Below are 18,507 nucleotides of genomic sequence, written 5' to 3' on the forward strand. Positions count from 1 at the left end.
GCAGTTACGCGTAATCATGTATGTACTCGTAATAAACATACTGTTAAGTACGCACTAACTATACACGTACATTTACGTCCCCGAAAAGTGAAATTAGTGCTTGTCAGTCCTGGAAAGGGATAGAACTTTGCGATTTCCAGAGATGGACATGTTCGTATTTAATGGATGGGCATTTCTAAGACTAATAAGAATTCGGTAGAAAATATTTATGTATTATGTTTTCGTTAATTTATCACCGATTTCAACCTAAAGAATCTGAACCAACGAAATAGCGTGTTAAGGGATCATCTGCTTCGTAATCCTGTGAAATAATTAATTTCCCATGGAGATGAGACTTTCATTCTAAATGTTCCCATCCTTTGAAAACGTCTTTGCCGTAGGCATTTCCGATCTAGTTTTTTTTTTCTTTTTTTTTATCGTACTGAAACGGTAAACCGACAATCAACGTAAGCTTCAATTTTCTTAGTATAAGATAAAAAAAAAATCCGACCAATGTATGCCGCTTAACATTTTCCAGCAAAAACGATAGAGAGTAATCAGAATATGTAACATTCGTCACGAGCACAATTTTTAACCGGATTTCGTAGTTATTATCTGGAGCCTAAGAAAAATCCACTGAAAACGAGTTCTTCCAGAATATAAAAGTTCGTATTTGGGATCAACATACTTTTTTTTTCAATAACTTCGAATATTCTGTCCACGTTTTTATGGAAAATGATAAGGCGGGATACGAGTATTACTATCGCTACTTGTAACATTTACTGGGTAATTACTTTGCAAATTTGGATATCTCGTCGAAATACTGGAATACACGGAATATATTGCGACGTTCGTACAATTTTTATGACTACATCTGAAATAGACTTTAAGGTAATACTTAAAATGCGAAAGTTTTGGGAGTTACAGACGGTCGCTGAACGATGAAACAAGATTTTTTGCGATATTTTTTAATCTATTGTAATTATGCTAAGCGGAGTTGTAACGCAAGTAAAGAGATCGATAGAACACGCGTGATATAATATACATACGTACGAGCTGTATAACAAAATTGTTGAAATTTCACAACTTTAATAAGTTTGTAACTGCAATCGTGGCATCTCTTTTATTTCCCAAACTTTAGGGCACGGGTTAAATTATTTAAACAATTGAATAATACGTATATCGGTTTATAGGTGTGCTGAACAATGGAAGAGATAACGTGCGAATATAAAATGGGAAATATAAATGCAATAACATCGTAACAAATATACTTAATTGCATATCTACTTGTGTAGTTATCCAAAAATCACCCACTTTAGCGATCGTATTCGAATTGAAGTACCGTATTATATGTACTTAGATACAATACACACTGAGAAAAATATCTTAAGAACGAATCTAATATAAAATAAGAATGGTATCAACGAACTGTTCAATCGCGGTAATTTGAACAACCGGAAATACTTAACGCGCGTATGATTTTTAATTGACACAGTGAAGCAAACGTTATTTTACGTTAAAAAGTTTTGCTTTTAATGCATGACGAAGAACTGGATAATTTTTCTCAGTGTGTCAGAGACTAAACTCGTGCAATAATCAGTCATTTTTTAAGGGGGACTCCCTTCTTGCGAGGATTTTTATTAATTGAAACAGTCGCAATGTGAATTGTGTGCCAAAGAGTAAAATTAAGGATAAGACTAAGGATACACTTATAATGAATTAACGCGAAATCGGGTGTAATCGGCAGTCCATCGGAATCCTCTGGTTTCTACTAATGTAAGAGCGTTACAGCGTAATAGACTTGTAAGTTAGTCCTAACACTTACAGACTACAGCGATGAAAAATGATGCCCGTGTCATCTTTTCAAGGTTGATAAAATCTGTATCGATTCGAGAAAGTGCGGTCGGGAATGAAACCGTACCAATAAATTTTGGTCGATAGATCATCGCCATTCTCTTAATCAGTCTTCCTTAATCGAATCCTACGAAGTGTCTACGCAGATTTTTAGTAAAATATACAAGAGAACGCCGAAACTTACAATCTGGAATGAATCTCAGAACAAAGAGAAATATTTACTTACAATGTAAAGCATGCTTAAAAAAAAAAAAACATAATTATAGGCGAGTTACATACACTGTAATACATATAACAAAGTAAAGGACGCTTCATTTAATGAATAACAATTGATATTCAAATTAATTCGTGTACTAATATTCAGACAATTGTGCTGTCATCGAGTTAACAATTCACAGATGCCCGAATTTTTAATCAACATTTCGTTCTTGAATCAGGAAGAATATCAATACAAGGAAAATTACGGTCACGTTTCTAGAATAAATACAAAATATGAATCAATTATTGATCAGTTGATGGGATAACAAGGCGCGCAATGCAGCCGGAAATTTGGTAAAAATCACAATAGGAATTAATTTCTTACTTTCAGCCTAGCTCTTATTTATAATTTCAAACAGAATACATATGGTAGAAACGATATATAAATATGTAATACGATATTATAAATCATTCTACTGCCAATACGGTAATAATAATTAAAAGTAAGCACCCTCAATGATAATTGCGCCCTCACAAATATTCATATCGGCGGTAATTACTGAATTGGTGGAACTAGGTATTTAAATATTAAAATATACCCGGCGTGCAAAGGATTACAATATTGCATAGTACAACCGTTAAATTGGCAATTTGCATCCTTGATATTAAAAATAATTTGGAATCAATCGACGACAAAACATGCTAGGAAATCCTGAAAGGAATCCGTGTATTCTTGTTTCCGTTTGATTACAATGGTTGAACGTGAATACAAAATATTGCGTTAATATATTTATTGAAAACGATGCTAGATTTTCAAGTTTTTTCTAAAATCAATTCATGTACTTTTTTCTTGTGCGGTACATGTACAACGACGGTCTGAATTAAGGCTGTTTCCTTTCTGTTAAGTCATAGAAGAAACGTAACTAGTGCCAGAATTTATAATTTAGCTCCTCACATACAATGGCAATCCTTCTTAGCATATTAAAGCCAAGAATCTTAACTTTGCATAGAATTAAGATACTTTCTAATACGCAGCAGACTACACCAAATTTCGAAAGATCATTATTACGTTTTTATCTCCAATTTGAGCAATTAAATATAAAACCATTTAATAACGGAAGTTTAAAGTTAAACAGTACATGATGAAATTTAATAAGAGAAATTTAAAATTAAACAAGTCTATAGAAGGGGTAAGCTATAAAGAACAATCAATATTAAATCGAGGAACTGTATTATACGTTATTGGAGATTCAAAAAATAAATTAGATTGTATGCAGAGTATCTTACTAACTTCAAGTAATAAAAAAAAATTAAAATACTATTTCAGGAAATGGTACATTTTATTCCAAAAATGTTTCATTTGGCGTCCGATAGGTATTTGTGCTATGTTTAGATATTTATGTTTTCAGGTTAATGAAACGTAAAAGCGTAGAGGAAACTATTTAGCTATATACTTTGTTACTATACAGATCGTATCACATAACTGGAATGAGCTAATCTCGTTGTTGCTGATGGTAGAAGACGAGGAACCCGAGAAAAATTGAATAATTTATACACAAGTTAACACTGTAGAGCTCGCGTTTCCTACGGATACTGTGTGCATTTTCAAAGTTGGACGTTCACCTATTGAATTTCTCCCTTCGCTACATTTTTCCATCTTCAGCCAGAAAACAGATACAATTCACCCTAATTGATTCATCTCGGTTAGCCTAATACAGACTCGGTTAAATTCATTTTCGTTGCAGGGTTTTAAAATGATTCCTAAAGACTGAAAAAAAGCATTAGGAGCTCATACCGCAACCTGCAACATTAACAACTGTACCAGTTGAGCCGAACCTGGCAATTTCACCGCTTTCCACCCAGTAAATAACTTTGATCGCATATTGTACATTTTCGAAGAAAGACAACGGAAGTACAAAATATTCCATTTAAAATTAACAACCCGCATCTAAGCTAGAAGGTCTGCCATTAAATCTGCGAACTCCTATTCTATGGCACTTCACAGATCAGGAAGAAGTATCGGTTACAGACAATGCAATGTCTAAATGAACTTCCCTGTCAGACGCTTGCATTTGGTATCCCAAGTACGTAATCACTGACTAAGCTTCAAAGAGTAACTTCATGGCTCAATCTATGTATCCGTAGTTCTTCGCTTGTACGGAAGCGCTGGAAACAGGTACTACACCCATATGCGTGCAAGGCCAAGACATGCCAACGAAGAGTCTCCTTCTTATCAAATATAGGCCTTTGGATGCAATAGTCACAGACATATCGGACAGGCACCGCGTGATAACTCGCCATGTGAGCGTACAATTCTTCGCTCGAGATGAATCTCGAATCTTTGCAGATAGTGCATTGGTAGAATGAGTTAGACTGTGAGGTCTGGTCCTCCAAAGATTGGATAATTACATTGACGGGAGCAACAGGTGGCACATAAGTGTTAACAACAGATGATTGGGTGACAATAGACCTCGACTGAGCCTGATACGAACGCAGCTGTTGATCCCCTTCCACCAATTGCATACTTTGGCGATAGTGTTGCGTCTGAGTTTGCGATATCTGCGGTAAAATTTGATTGTGTAAAACCTCGTGTCGGCGTACGTCCATCTCACAGATACTACTGAAGTTCTTGCAGAACCTGCACGAATAGCGGCAATATCGTTGGACTTGGAAAGGCTGTGACTGGGCTTGTTGCTGTTGTTGCCGCGGCTGGATCTGCCTGTGAGATGCGAGATGGGTTTCCATCTCATTGATCGAGTTTGCTCGGAAGAAGCAATACGAGCAGCAAAGACGACCCTGCATGGTACGGAAAGAACCACTTGGCTCTAAAGTGGTGGAACCTGATGGGGTCACATCGACGACCTGCGTCGTTAAGCTCGTATTCGACTGTTTACTGGACAAAAAAGGCCGCACAGAGGCCATGGCTCGAATTGAAGACGAGGTTGCTGGCGGGTATTTCGATAGTCCTAATACAACGTTACTTCTAGAAACTCTTGCAAAATCCGTTCCCGTGGAGCACCTAGGAATTACGACCGTCTTAAGTTTCTTTATCGCAATAGACATTGCTGTGGCGCCCTTTTGTCTTTGTGGAGCCGGCATAGCGACTACATGAGAAGCCGTAGTCGTGGTAGCAGCAACGTTTTCTGGACGTGTAGCCAATGCTATAGGAGCAGGCAAATGAGGACATGTGGTTGAAATTTGAATCCCGGGTTGAAGCGTTGAGACACTAAGAGTCGGTTTGTCTGGTACCACTGATCCTGATTTTTCGTTTTTCGCATTCTGAGATGATGGTCCCGGTACATCGTGCATTTTCCTGTGAGCCTGAAATGCTCCGTGATTTTCAAAAGTTACTTTGCAGGTTTTGCAAGATAATTCGGGCTTCTCCAGCAGCTCGGACATACTCTTCACGCGAAGAAGTCCAACTTTAGGAACATCTTTCGTGCATGCCACAATTAGTTCATTGCAAGCGTTCGAGGTGGCTACCGTTGTATCTAAACGGTGCTCAATACTATCCACTGTAATCCATTCGTCCACGACTTCCAATATGCTTTCTTTTGAACTGTCAATGTCCTTTGAATCGTTCGTTGCCGTAGGCTTGACTATTACCGTTTCAACGGGAATTTCTTGAGTATTGGTTTCTGGCTGAGAGATACACTTTTCATTAGATTCCGTATGCACATCAGTGCTTTCTATTTCCTTTGACTTGCTCGTTACATTTTCCGAAATCGTCAATTTCTTAATGACAGACGAGTTTTCCTTTTGACGAAGCTCAGCTGGCAAGGATAAGGAGTCCCGTGACGCAATGTCTTCCTTTTTATTACTAACAGTGATCATGTTAAGAGTATCAGGCTTCTTCGGAACTTTTATGGATGTTTCGCCAATAGACTTTGGCGTGCTTTGATCACTTCTCGTCCTCGGAGAGATTACTGCAGTTTTGGTGGCATCAGACAGTATCGCTGCCGGAACAGGCGATACTTCGCGCAATTGATAATTCTGACAACCCATGAAACGATCACTGACCTTTTCTGGGGGATTATTTATTTTAGAGTTTGTAGTCAAACAAATTGAATACGTAGTTCTTTCAATTGTAATTGCTTCAGATAAGAGATCCTTACCAGCACTACGACTTGGAGGTAGAGATTTCGTCATAGAATCATTCTTAGCTTCCATTGCAACTTGGGCGGTAGGATCTTCTTGCTTTGTACTAGAACATGTAGATTCTTTGTTAGATGTCTCAAGAGCAACTGACACTGATGCAACCATTGGTGCAGCAATTGGTGCATTGCTCTCCGACGGTGTAACTGAGTTATCATTAACCGATTCTGGCGCAGCAACGGCGGATTCACCATTTTGTACTTTATCTTGAACTAAAGAAACCACATTAGCAACAGGAGTCAGGGTATCTATGGTACCGTCAGGAATTTCAGTTTCTTTTGTTGACGCTAAAGCTAAAGAAACCACATTAGCAACAGGAGTCAGGGTATCTATGGTACCGTCAGGGATTTCAGTTTCTTCTGTTGACGCTAAAGCTAAAGGAACTTGCGAAACGGGTGTTAAATTATTACATTTAGTACTCTGTGGTTGTTTACTCTGAGACGTTGTCAGCGATGACTTCTTTGTCTTATCCCCTTGAGCCGATTTTTTTGGCAGACATACATGCTCCTTTAAGGTTGCAGCAGACTCAAATCCCAATGAGCAATGATTGCAGCAATATTCAGCCTTTCTGTAGAAGACCGTACACCTCCAATTATTACCCTCGTGCTGTTTGCAGTGCTCGATCAGCTCCTTAAATGAATCACATCCTTCGGTGCAGCTGCTACAGAAATATCGGTCACGATAAGGTGCGTGACATTTCCAGTGCTCTTCCATTTCCGTCAAAGACTTGCGGATGGTCTTACAAGCTTCACAGATATACGCTCTCTGCCAAGGCGATGTTACAATAAAAGCATATCTCATGGGTGCCTTAAATAGCTCAGAATGATTCTTTAAATGCTTCTCATATTCCGAGCAGCCATCAAAAGTCACCTTACAGATGCTACAAGTCATCCTAATGTTGACATTCTCAGGTATAATGTTAGACGAGTCCAACAGGTCCTTACAGGGCTCGTTTGTATGTTTCTCCAGGTCGGCTTCCGAAGCGAATGGACGTCTGCAGGACTTGCACACGTGCTCAGCTACGAAGAGGAAATCTTTCCGTTCTCCAACGACCTGTGGTTGGCTCGTGTTCACCAAAGAATTCTTTGGGAAAGAATAAATACTCGCTACGTATAAGGGGTTCCTCATGTGGTTGAACCAGTGGGTATAGAAAAGGACGCCGATGCCACAGAAAACGACGTTACAAATATTGCAAAGGAACGTGACCTTGACACCTCGGTTGAGATTTGCATGCATCGTTAAGTGGCGTTTCATGCCTGCCATGGAGTCCAGGATCTCGCAACAGGTGGTACAAAAAAGCTTTGTCACTCGATTGCGAGTTCTGTCGCTAGTCTTGCATTTGGGTTCGGAGCGATAATGCATTTCTAGACAGCCGCTAGATCTGAAGAGAACGTCACAGACTTGGCAGAGAAGTGATATTTCCAGCTTAATGTTACCATCCTGGGTGATGTCCAAGTTCGCGTGACACGGGCATACAGAAACTTTTTTATCTCTTTTATCCAAAGGAGTAGGACTTTGTACTAAAAGAGCTGGCAAGGCCAAGGAACTGTTTTCTGTCGAGCCTTGATTAATATTAGAGCTGACCGTTGATAAAAGTGTCTCCAATGATGATTCTATGCTAACTTTGGGTTCAGCATTGCTGGTCCCAGGTTCGTCTGATAAAACCCATGTAGATACTGAAGCTACATTGGCGCTGGATGCACTGAGAGGTATAGAATTAACAATGGCTATTGGAACTCCGTTAACCAAGGCTTGTTTGTATGCTGTTCGTAGTTCTTCCTCTGAGTGATTCAAAACGTGATTGAAGAGGACAGTTTTCTCTTCGAAAAGTTTCGAACAGATGCAACATCGCATTTCATTTGGCTGAGGCTCCTTAGTATCGTCACCTTGAAGAGCTGAATATATTTGTTCTTTCGAATGTCCATTCACGTGGTTCAACAAAAGCTCTTGTGTCTCAAATGATTTAGAACAAACGCGGCAGCGAGGATTTTCATTTAAAGATGGAATTTTATGTGGTGACTTACTTGCAGAAGGCAACAATATTTGTTTTTCTTTATTAGAATTGGACTGCTTATCTTCAATCAAGGCATCTTTACTACACTCCTGCTCTGGTGGTTTCTCCTCTAATTCTTTTTGAGATACCCCTTGTTTTTTGGTCCTCGCCTTCTTCCTCGGACTCTCACTTTTATTACTTTTAGCACTGCCCTTTTTGTCTAATTTTGAGACTGCTTTTACATAAGCCTCTTGCAGTTCGATCTCAGTATGACGAAGAACATGTTCAAAGAGTACTTCTTTAGTTTCAAATAAATGTGAACAGACACCACATCGTAAGTCCTCCTTTCCTTGCTGCTCTGCAGAATTTTTTTCGGTACTCTTTTTCGGGGACATTTTCTTCGTTCCCTTAGATTTAAGATTAATTTGAGCTTCTTTATTCTCTCTCTTCAACGGAAACTTCTTTTTCACCTTCTTCGTGACTTTCTTATGAGCTTGTTCAAACTTGACTTTCTTTGTTGGTACTGGTGTTATTTCTAGCGTGCCTTCTCCAGTAGTTTTATCTTCTATTTCGGAATTCTCACTTTGAGAATCAGAAACATTAGCTGATGACGTTGATAATGGTATGATGTCAGAAGACTCACCTCGTTTTAATGTCATGGAAAGGGGCCCTAGTTTCTGTTTTATGTAATATCTATTGTACAACTCATTCTGACGCTTTCTCGTTGGCAAATTATTTACAAGTATAGTATCTGGTGGTCTCACAACAATATTACTTATTATTCGAGACTTTGATGTATTTTCTAATTTACTGGTGGAACCAGAGTGCCTCTTATCGATAATACTTTCTGCAGCTTGACTTATTATCTTAGATTGCAGTCTTGATGAATCTGGAGAAATCGTTTCAACAGATTTGTTTTGCTCTGTAGATCCTGAATAAGAATACTTATTATGCTGTACATCCTTTTTTACTGTACCATTTTTTATAGACTTTAAGTAACGTCTCATTGGAAAGTTTTTAATTTTAAACGAGGAAACCGAATTCGTGTATTCTTCTATCAAACGGTCTGCTTCTGCGGCGGAATAGTGTTTGGTATAGGGAATGTTGAATGTTTCCAACGAAATTAAGATTACTACTGAACTGACCATTTTTGTTTGCTCACTTGTTGACGATATACATTTGCTAACAAATTTACTATTCTGCAGAAATGAAATCTCATTTTTAGGAGATTTATTTTTCAATTCATCAACCTCTTTGTTGGATTCAACAATTACATCGCCCATCGGTGAATGCATTTCATTGTTAATTGATTCATTTTGTAATTGATTGATTTTTTTGTTTGTTCTAAGAACTGTATCATTTGATGTACGTTCAAAATTAGTACTTCCGATTAGATTGCATTCATCATTTATCAATGAGCTTACAGCTTCATTTTCGATAATTAAACATTCCTCGGGGGATGAATCTCTTGAAACACTCATATTAAGCATATCTTCTAATCTAATCAATACGACTCTTAATTCCTTAGCCGGAATTAGTTTTTCTGGCATATTTCTGAAGTTGTTATCATTAAATGGAGAGCTTAACCTGGACTTCATTATGTTTGAAACCTCAGCATCCATAGATTCAGATTCGTAATCCTCCCATAAAATCGTACGGTTCCTTTGAGATAGCTTTGGTCTCTTTACAGGAAATTCATCGCTACTTGAACTGGCACCACTACTGTCAACCTTCCTCTTTCTTGTACATTTCCAAATGTTTGGCTCAACATCATCTTGATTCTTTCTAAGCTCCACATTTCCATCTTTACTGACCCTGTTACAATTGCCCAATATATTATTGGATGCATGCTATACAGGATGCTTACTATACAGAATAACCCAAAAAGCTTTAATGGTCTTAACAATTATGAAAAAAATCACTCTAGAACAAGAATCATTCATGCAATCAATTTGGACTATAATACCCTTCAAATTTGGTCAAAAGTATTTTCATATATCTTTAAATACAAGGCAGGTATTCAAGTATTTGGTTTTAAGTAGACCACCCTGTATAAATTAAAATAGCTAACGATATGGCTGAAGGAAACGTTCTATAACTGAAAGCCACTTTCCTCTCCATAACATTATAAAATACTGCTTATTTTATTTTAAATAAAATAAACAGTTAGCAATGTAATCAATGTCAACTAAAATAAATAAATTTCTACTGATCTCTTATCATCGACTTACTTTTTACACCCTAGTCCATCGTTCAGCATCGTTTTTGATACTGTCTGTTTCTTAGCATCTGCATTTATGTCAAAATGTTTCTTAACAGATGAGAAATCTCCATTGAAATCTGTTTTTGCTGCAGGATCTGAAATTTTGATACGATGTAAACGTGATTTAATACTATAACATTAAGATGTTTAATTTTAGATAATTACCCAAAGAATGATCTTTAAGCAGTTCTCCGTTAACAGTCTGTATTTTTGTGTTTCTTCGCTTTCTGGCCATAGGAACAAACCTTCCGGCCCTATTTCTAGATCTCTTATTACTTTCCTTCCTGGCCATAGAAGGCAATTTTCCTGCCCTACTTCTAGATCTGGTATTAGTTTCAGATGACGATGGCTCCATTCCAGATGACAGTGAAGAAACTCTGCCTCCTTCGACTACATCAGATACAAAAAAGTCTTCAGAATCTTCTGTCACTACATCTCTGTAATTCCATGGTGAATTACTTTGATTATATTTGTGTACAGAGGCCATATGACGTTGATTCTTAGAGATGTATTTTAATAACAATCTTTCCGTCAGCTCTTCCGGCAAGCGTTCTAGTTGCACTACCAGAGGTTTGCATTGTTTTAAGAGTACATCTGCCATTTTAATATTCATAGAATCCTCAATTCGTTCTTGATCCCATGGTTTAAAACCTTTCACATTTGACTTAATTTGATTCCTTTTTGAAGCTTTCCCCTTTGTCCTTGAATTATTTGTATTTCTCTTGTATATAGTCTTAACAATTATATTATTTTCATTATTATACTCGAGCGAATCATCCCCTAAGTATTTACTGCTCTTTTCAATTTAGTTTACAATCTCCATCTTTATAGTATGTTATTTCTCATTGCATGGCTCATTCTAAAAAAAATATAATAAATGCTTTCCACTTTGGTTTCCTTCTTATATACATGTTCCAATTTTCACATTCCCATAATGTATCAAAAGATATTAATAGCAATTATTAGTCATGTGCTCTCATGAGCAATGAAAAATTATTACATGTTACTGACAAGAACATTTAATAAACACATTTGAGTAACACACTTTTAAACAATTTGCTAGCCAACAAAACACAGTCTTTTAACACAAAAACATCACGCTCCAAAATCCTGATTACCATTAATTGAAAGGGAAATGTTCCCAATTAATAAAACGTTTTTATTGACCGACCTTTATTGTTATCAAAATTACGTAATTCTTAAAAAGGACTTCTAAATTATTGGAGCCTAAACCATGTACGGCAAAAGAATTGAGCAATAAGCAAAACCAAATCTCTTTCCATTTTATATATACAAAACGTGCTATTTTTGACGGTTTATTTTCAACCAAGCCACTAAAATTAAGAGCAGCAAGCAATACGGATGCGTACAAACCACGTAAGAGCAGAAATAAGTAATTAAACTGGATACAGTTAAGAAGACAACATTTTAACAAAGTGTTAGAAGAAAAAGATGACAATGAACTAAACAGACATTTTATTAATATGTATGTACAAATACCGCGGTATAAAATGTATTAACTTGCGACTTATTAAATTCAATCATTACTTACTGTTTCTACATGTAAGTTTTACAAAAATACGTCACTTGTCAGGATTGAAAAAATGGGATGAAATAAAAACTGTATGTATGTATGTACATACATACGCTAGCCAAAAACAAAAGCGACGAATTCGAGTAACTTTAAGCCGGTCCCACTAAACGCGTCAAGTGTCATAAAAAGCGCGGCATGTCAACGCTTACAGGATGAACAAACAACCAATCAGAAATTCAAAGGAAGTAACGAACGTAATTAATCGAGATTTTCCATTTCGATTCTATTTCAATTTCAGTGTAAGTACGTCTCCATCCTACTCGATACCCGGGATTTACGGATCCAAACCCAGTAAATCGGAATTTAAGTGTCGATCGAGACGCTCAGAATCAAATCTGCGTATTTATTAATCTGAAGGAGACGCGCGATTTACTAAATCCGGACCCGATAAATCCCGGATTTAGGAGTACGATGGAGAGGCAGTCTTCGTCATGCAACATTCTTGGAAGAATGAAATATCAGAGATGAGTTGGGAGATTGTTTACGGGCAGGGCCGTGCGATCGCATCCCGTACTGCCCTCTGGTTTCGTACGTTAGCTTTCACCGTTTTTTGCCCCCAAGGGCGGCGCAACGAATTTCTGATAGGAGCTCGCGCACTCGCGATGGCGGTACCATCTACCAGTCGCCGTTTGCGGCTCACGTACTCGTGATGGTAATACCATGCGGCAGTTGACGGTGGTGGCTTACCTACGCTTACCAACACTGCTCGCTTTTGAGGGTAAGGGAAGAACATTCGTAAGAAGTAGATGATTTCTCGGAGCGATCACACTCACGCAGATTCGCTGAATGAGAATTCCGTACGCGACACCGACGCGTGCCCCAAAGCTCCGCATCACGTCGAGTTCGAGGCAACAATGTACTTAATAATAATAGATAAGTAGATAAAGTCAAATGGAGCGTTACGAATGTTCTTCCCTTACCCTCAAAAGCGAGCAGTGTTGGTAAGCGTAGGTAAGCCACCACCGTCAACTGCCGCATGGTATTACCATCACGAGTACGTGAGCCGCCAACGGCGACTGGTAGATGGTACCGCCATCGCGAGTGCGCGAGCTCCTATCAGAAATTCGTTGCGCCGCCCTTGGGGGCAAAAAACGGTGAAAGCTAACGTACGAAACCAGAGGGCAGCACGGGATGCGATCGCACGGCCCTGCTCGTGAGCAACCTCCCAATTCATCTCTGGTAATATCGTTTATAATTTTTAAGAAAATTTCTTTCAGTCTTAAACTTCTTTGTCGTTTTTAATTCCACTTTTATATTCCTATGTAGCATGTCTGAAACAGTTTTTGTCACAGTTGGAACTACGAAATTTGATGCTCTTATAAATACCGTGACCGACGAAAAGGTGCTTCAGGTATTATAAAAATCGTTGCAAGAAACTTCTCAATTATATCACGGAACAGATACATTTTCAGTTTATCATTTATAGCAATAAACAAATTTACGCAAAATAATTCAATGCTTTGTTTAAGGAGCTCAACAAAAGAGGATATAATCAATTAATATTACAAATTGGAAATAGTTCGTTAGATCCTGATTGTACTCCAAGATGCGGCTTTCAACATATTGACTCATTTCATCTGCGTCCTTCCATAACGGAAAATATCAGTTCAGCAGATTTAATCATAAGTCATGCAGGTGCAGGAACTTGTATTGAAGCACTAGAAGCTCATAAACCACTAATTGTGGTTACCAATGAACTTCTTATGGATAATCATCAATTAGAATTGGCTGAACAGCTCTATCGTGAGGGTCGCTTATATTATTGTACTTGCGATACCTTATTGGATCTTATTCAAACAATGGATACATCCAAATTAGATTCTACATTCATAGACAATAGCAAAAACATTGCCAATTTTATTGATAAAATTATGGGTTTCTAGATATGAGAATAAAAGAATTAACCTATCTATCGTATACCTTATATAATATCTATCTATATTATGTTACTTATTTATATATAATGTATTTATTAGATGTTGATAAAATACAAGTTCTTTTTAAATATTTTTTTAATCAAATTTAAATTCAGGATATTTAAGTAATAATAGGTAACTTAAAGGTATAATGTTGTGTGTGGTAATAGTCATATATTATATTTCAATATAATTTACAACATGGGTACACTTGGTACCTAAATAATAGATTTTTAGTTAGTACAGTTCACATAGTTGTAAGCAATAACATGACAGGCTACAAAAAATTAGAATGGCAGGCATTGGCATAAAATCTGCTCTAAGTAAGCAGTTTGTATCTTTGTTATAATTAGTGGGAAGAAAGCTGTTTTTCTTTTAAATAATTTATACAAAATACTGTATACATTTAAAATAAACTGCTTTTTAATGGTGCCAATGGGCATGAATTTGAATATGTATATATCAGAACATTAGATACAAGTGGCACCAATATTATATATACCAAGAGTTTTCTTTAACTTCGTATAGTCTTCGGTATTCACATCCCTTCATTGTTGCTCTTGCAAGCTGTCACAGTTGATATTACATTTAGAATTTATTTTACGAGTATACATGGACAGTTGAGAACTACATAGTTTTGCAGATGGGCTGGAGAGTTTAATTACAGACCAGACCGAGGCGAGTCATTTCCTTCAGTAACGTGACACCCATTTGTGCAGGACTCCTTGTCACTATCACACCAGCCTGAAGAGAAATAAAGGAATTATCAAATATGTATGATGGACTTTATTAGTCTCTTGGTTACAAAACGTTGATATACAAGCAAAATATGCAAAACCATAGTGTTTTGAAACTGCTATGAATCAACTTCAATTTTATCTCACTTCCACCCATGAGATTGCATTGAGGCTAATCTTATGAAGAATTATATTAAATGTCCAAAGTAGTCCAGTCTTAATATCTAAATGTTCTTACAAAAAGATATCTTTCATACCTTCTCAAGTGCATTGATTTTATCTTGAGCACCTCCTTTACCTCCAGAAATGATTGCACCGGCATGCCCCATTCTTCGGCCAGGTGGAGCAGTTATACCAGCAATAAAGGATACAACAGGTTTAACTTTTGCACCCTGGAAATAAATGTAACTGTTAGTATAATATACATATTGCTTCTATGTTTAATAATACAATTTGGTCTTGGGAAAGAGTAAGGTTACATAATGAGTCAGGAATAGTTCAACAGTAAGGATCAATTAGGATAGTGGATCAGGATGGATTTTGATACCAATAATTCTGAACAGCAACCAACAGTATTATGTTCTATGAGGTACTCTGCAGCTAGCTCTTCGGCACTGCCTCCAATTTCACCAATCATAATAATTCCATCACATTCTGGATCTTTAAGGAACACTTCAAGACAATCAATGAAGTCTGTGCCATTGAAGGGATCACCACCGATGCCGACACATAAAGTTTGTCCTAGTCCAGTCTACAATAAAAAAATTCATTAAAATCCAAAGTAATCATGTAATGGACAATTGTACAATATTTTGGCAAGATTGCCAAACTTATGTTCATATCACAAAATACATGATGTTTGAATTAGCTTATAAATAAAAAAGTAATTTATTTAATCGATTATGTTATTTCTATTTTTAAAAGAAAAAAATGTTCGATCATGTTTAAACTTTACCTGTGTGGTTTGGTTCACAGCTTCGTAGGTTAAAGTTCCAGACCTTGACACAATACCTATTCTACCCCTCTGATGAATGTGTCCTGGCATGATGCCAATTTTACACTGAAAATGCACCAGTGTTGCTTTAGCCAAACGTCCAATGATGCAAACTACTTTTTCTACATTCATTGGATATGTAAATGTGGTTCCAAGTTTTGTCATCCAGTAATCATGTAATTACTGTGCACGTGACTAGGTAAGAATAGCAAATGTGAAATAAATATACAACCTGTTCTGGTGCAATGATTCCAGGACAGTTTGGTCCGATTAGTCGAGATTTACTCTGTTCGAGTAATCGCCGCTTGACTTTAACCATGTCATGTTGAGGAATGCCTTCTGTAATACAAACTACTAGAGGCATTTCAGCTTCTAATGCCTCTAAAATCGCTCCAGCTGCAGCTGGTGGTGGTACATAAATCACAGTTGCCGCGGCTCCAGTTGCATCCTTTGCCTATTTTATGTTCATAATATATATTTCATGAACGAGAGTGTAACATTCTATGCAAAAACTATGAACCAACCTCCTTGACGGTTTTAAAAACAGGCTTGCCAAGGTGCTCTTGTCCAGCTTTTTTAGGACTGACTCCGCCCACTATTTTAGTTCCATAATCAAGCGCTTGTTGGCAGTGAAATGTCCCTTGCTTTCCAGTAAAGCCTTGGCAAATTACTTTCGTATTGGAGTCAATTTTTAAATTTGCTCTCGTGTCGGTATATTTAAACCTCATATGAGTATGATATAGATTACTACGGCTTCCAGCTGCAAACAAGAAAGTTGAGCCTTATAATTTTAAATGAAATGTATGAAATATAGTCAAAGTTGACAGGCAATTAAAATATAATAAAACAAATTATTTTTCTCTGCTTATCATTTATAAAAAATGTCAGAAGTTAAAAGGCAATCAGTTAACCAAGGCCTATCATACGTGACACATAAGGTAACTCGATGATGTAAAAGACTCCTTTTGAGATTGGCTTTAGGTGTCAAGGTTGAAATGTCATATTTTTAGATCTTGTGCCTTGTGTCTCACTTTTTCTAATGTCACATTCTTTAATAATTACATATTCATCAGTAGAAGTATATTGGCATATCACGATTGTGTAAATACCCCAAGGTTATTAATAGACACGATGTTATCACACAAGTTTGCTCGAGGGCAAAGATTACAATTCCAAATAAAAAAAAATAGTTAAATGTACATGTTTTATATGTAACAACTGCTCAACCTAGAAAGAAACCCATATCGTTCAAAACTAATTTTGAAAATCAAATGATCAAATACTTTGATCTTAAGGCCAAAAGTAAAACTTAGAACACTCCAATGACATTTGCCTATTGACCAATCTGCACATTTAATGGTATTGCATCTAGTTAATCCGTGGCCTATGGATGTATCATTGGATAAAATACTTGATTGTTCCCACTCGACTTATGCCTGCTTACATAATAGATTGTTAATACAATTACGAGATTGGCCCGTTGCGAATAGTAAATCTGTGACCCTCGTGTTCAAACTATCAAGAAAAGGAACGTCAAATTGATGGCGCTGAATCAAGTCAGGTCTTGTCGTTTTTTTCGGTCTTGGGTGTCGCAGGGCTGACCTGTAGGAAACTTGAATTAAGGTAAATAAACGGCAGCGACTGCTTACCAGCGAATTTCGAAAATGCCCTAACAGCCACTGCCATTTTGAGGACGGTACTGATCAATTCGCAATTACGAAGGGGAGGTCGATTATTCGATGACTAGCATTAAAACTTTTCTGTGATCGAAGCTGGCGAAGAAGCGAGCCAAGGCGCTCCGACGAGGAGACACGGACGAGCCGCGGCTATTGCAACCTACACCACGTATCACACGAAATCACTACCACCAACTACCACCACTGACCGTCATTCTCGACAGAAGCGACAGACTCGACACCGATCATAAAATCAACAGTGTCGGAACATTGTCTTATTTTTCATGATGCGCAGAAGGCAAGGTATGTTACTATGGTCTAAGCGCCACCATTTCAACGGCCAATTATAGTACACTTCCAAAACGTAGCCATGTTTGTCAGCCAACCAATGAAAATGTTAGCGCCAAATACAAAATAAATGTGAAAGACAAAAACACACGTATAAATAGTAACATTTTGTTTTTACATTCTAGTTTTTACATCATGTGTATGCACTGAGATTAGTTGGGAGATTGCTCACGGGTAAGATATCACATCCTCCACCGAGGGTTGCACAAGATGTGATCGCGTGATCCAGAGAGTCTATTCCGTAAAGCAAATTGAGCGACAATGTGAAAAATGAGTAGCTCAGGGTATTACGGAACGTTTTTGGTGGTGAAAATACGAGATCATTCATATGAATTGGCTCGGCACAAATTTTTAAGCGAAATGATGAAGTATAAACTTGAGTCCTCTTCATTACTTTTAACGGCTTTTCATTTTCCCGCCTTTCCTTCTGCTATAACACACTACCTCTCAACAATTTTCGTTTTACAAGGTATCTACCTTTATTTAAAAATATTACCAAACCGGAAATGCTAGTAATCTCGTTCTTTCATATAGCGAATATGTAATTCGGCGAATAAACCCACGTGAGATGAAAGTGCGAGAAGTGAGCGCTCTCGTCAAAAATACGTAATAAACGTCCTACCTGTGAGCAGGCGTGAGCAATCTCCCAACTCATCTCTGAAAAATGTGGTATTGAATACTGTGGACTGACCGTACTGTCTCTAACTATGCATCATGTCTAATAATGCCATGAGCGCCATCAGTGCCTGAATCGGTACTACGACAAAAGTGGTCTCATCTGTTCTAAACAAAATATTCTT

The 18,507-nt window shown here is 37.4% G+C and overlaps 3 protein-coding genes across 4 annotated transcripts; 1 reads left to right on the forward strand and 2 right to left on the reverse strand.

Moving 5' to 3' along the window:
* Positions 1–800: 800 nt before the first annotated feature.
* LOC105697668 lies at positions 801–12,212 on the reverse strand. 2 transcript variants are annotated; one of them, XM_012421206.2, is made up of 4 exons: positions 11,995–12,212; positions 10,608–10,832; positions 10,411–10,537; positions 801–9,994 (listed from the first exon to the last, which is right to left on the reverse strand). In XM_012421206.2, exons 2-4 carry the CDS (start codon positions 10,795–10,797, stop codon positions 4,138–4,140), a joined length of 6,174 nt encoding a protein of 2,057 aa, XP_012276629.1. In that variant the 5' UTR covers positions 10,798–10,832; positions 11,995–12,212; the 3' UTR covers positions 801–4,137. The 2 variants fall into 2 exon arrangements, with proteins under 2 accessions (XP_012276629.1, XP_012276628.1); XM_012421205.2 differs by having other exon boundaries at positions 10,608–11,301.
* A 939-nt stretch (positions 12,213–13,151) lies between these two features.
* LOC105697520 (UDP-N-acetylglucosamine transferase subunit ALG13 homolog) lies at positions 13,152–14,398 on the forward strand. The gene is made up of 3 exons (XM_012420884.1): positions 13,152–13,215; positions 13,303–13,387; positions 13,506–14,398. Exons 2-3 carry the CDS (start codon positions 13,304–13,306, stop codon positions 13,917–13,919), a joined length of 498 nt encoding a protein of 165 aa, XP_012276307.1. The 5' UTR covers positions 13,152–13,215; position 13,303; the 3' UTR covers positions 13,920–14,398.
* On the reverse strand, positions 14,117–17,577 carry LOC105697517 (succinate--CoA ligase [ADP/GDP-forming] subunit alpha, mitochondrial). Its single transcript, XM_012420882.2, has 7 exons — positions 17,333–17,577; positions 16,208–16,443; positions 15,916–16,137; positions 15,645–15,749; positions 15,261–15,440; positions 14,947–15,081; positions 14,117–14,696 (listed from the first exon to the last, which is right to left on the reverse strand). Exons 1-7 carry the CDS (start codon positions 17,367–17,369, stop codon positions 14,610–14,612), a joined length of 1,002 nt encoding a protein of 333 aa, XP_012276305.1. The 5' UTR covers positions 17,370–17,577; the 3' UTR covers positions 14,117–14,609.
* Positions 17,578–18,507: the final 930 nt, after the last annotated feature.

This window comes from Orussus abietinus, unplaced genomic scaffold, assembly GCF_000612105.2.
Source record: "Orussus abietinus isolate OABI.00-Male unplaced genomic scaffold, Oabi_2.0 scaffold21, whole genome shotgun sequence".
NCBI lineage: Eukaryota > Metazoa > Arthropoda > Insecta > Hymenoptera > Orussidae > Orussus > Orussus abietinus.

What these genes read in the sequence shown, in the direction of transcription:
- LOC105697668 (XM_012421205.2), bottom strand. Translation starts at nt 11,055, where the DNA reads ATGAATATTAAAATGGCAGATGTACTCTTAAAACAATGCAAACCTCTG. An exon ending in GCTTAAAGATCATTCTTTGG is followed by an intron (nt 10,538 to 10,607) that starts GTAATTATCTAA and finishes TCAAAATTTCAG; the next exon opens with ATCCTGCAGCAAAAACAGAT. An exon ending in GATGGACTAGGGTGTAAAAA is followed by an intron (nt 9,995 to 10,410) that starts GTAAGTCGATGA and finishes CAATTGTAACAG; the next exon opens with GGTCAGTAAAGATGGAAATG.
- LOC105697520 (XM_012420884.1), top strand. Translation starts at nt 13,304, where the DNA reads ATGTCTGAAACAGTTTTTGTCACAGTTGGAACTACGAAATTTGATGCT. An exon ending in CCGACGAAAAGGTGCTTCAG is followed by an intron (nt 13,388 to 13,505) that starts GTATTATAAAAA and finishes GCTTTGTTTAAG; the next exon opens with GAGCTCAACAAAAGAGGATA.
- LOC105697517 (XM_012420882.2), bottom strand. Translation starts at nt 17,369, where the DNA reads ATGGCAGTGGCTGTTAGGGCATTTTCGAAATTCGCTG. An exon ending in CTGTGAACCAAACCACACAG is followed by an intron (nt 15,441 to 15,644) that starts GTAAAGTTTAAA and finishes TTTTTATTGTAG; the next exon opens with ACTGGACTAGGACAAACTTT. An exon ending in ACCTCATAGAACATAATACT is followed by an intron (nt 15,082 to 15,260) that starts GTTGGTTGCTGT and finishes ATTTATTTCCAG; the next exon opens with GGTGCAAAAGTTAAACCTGT.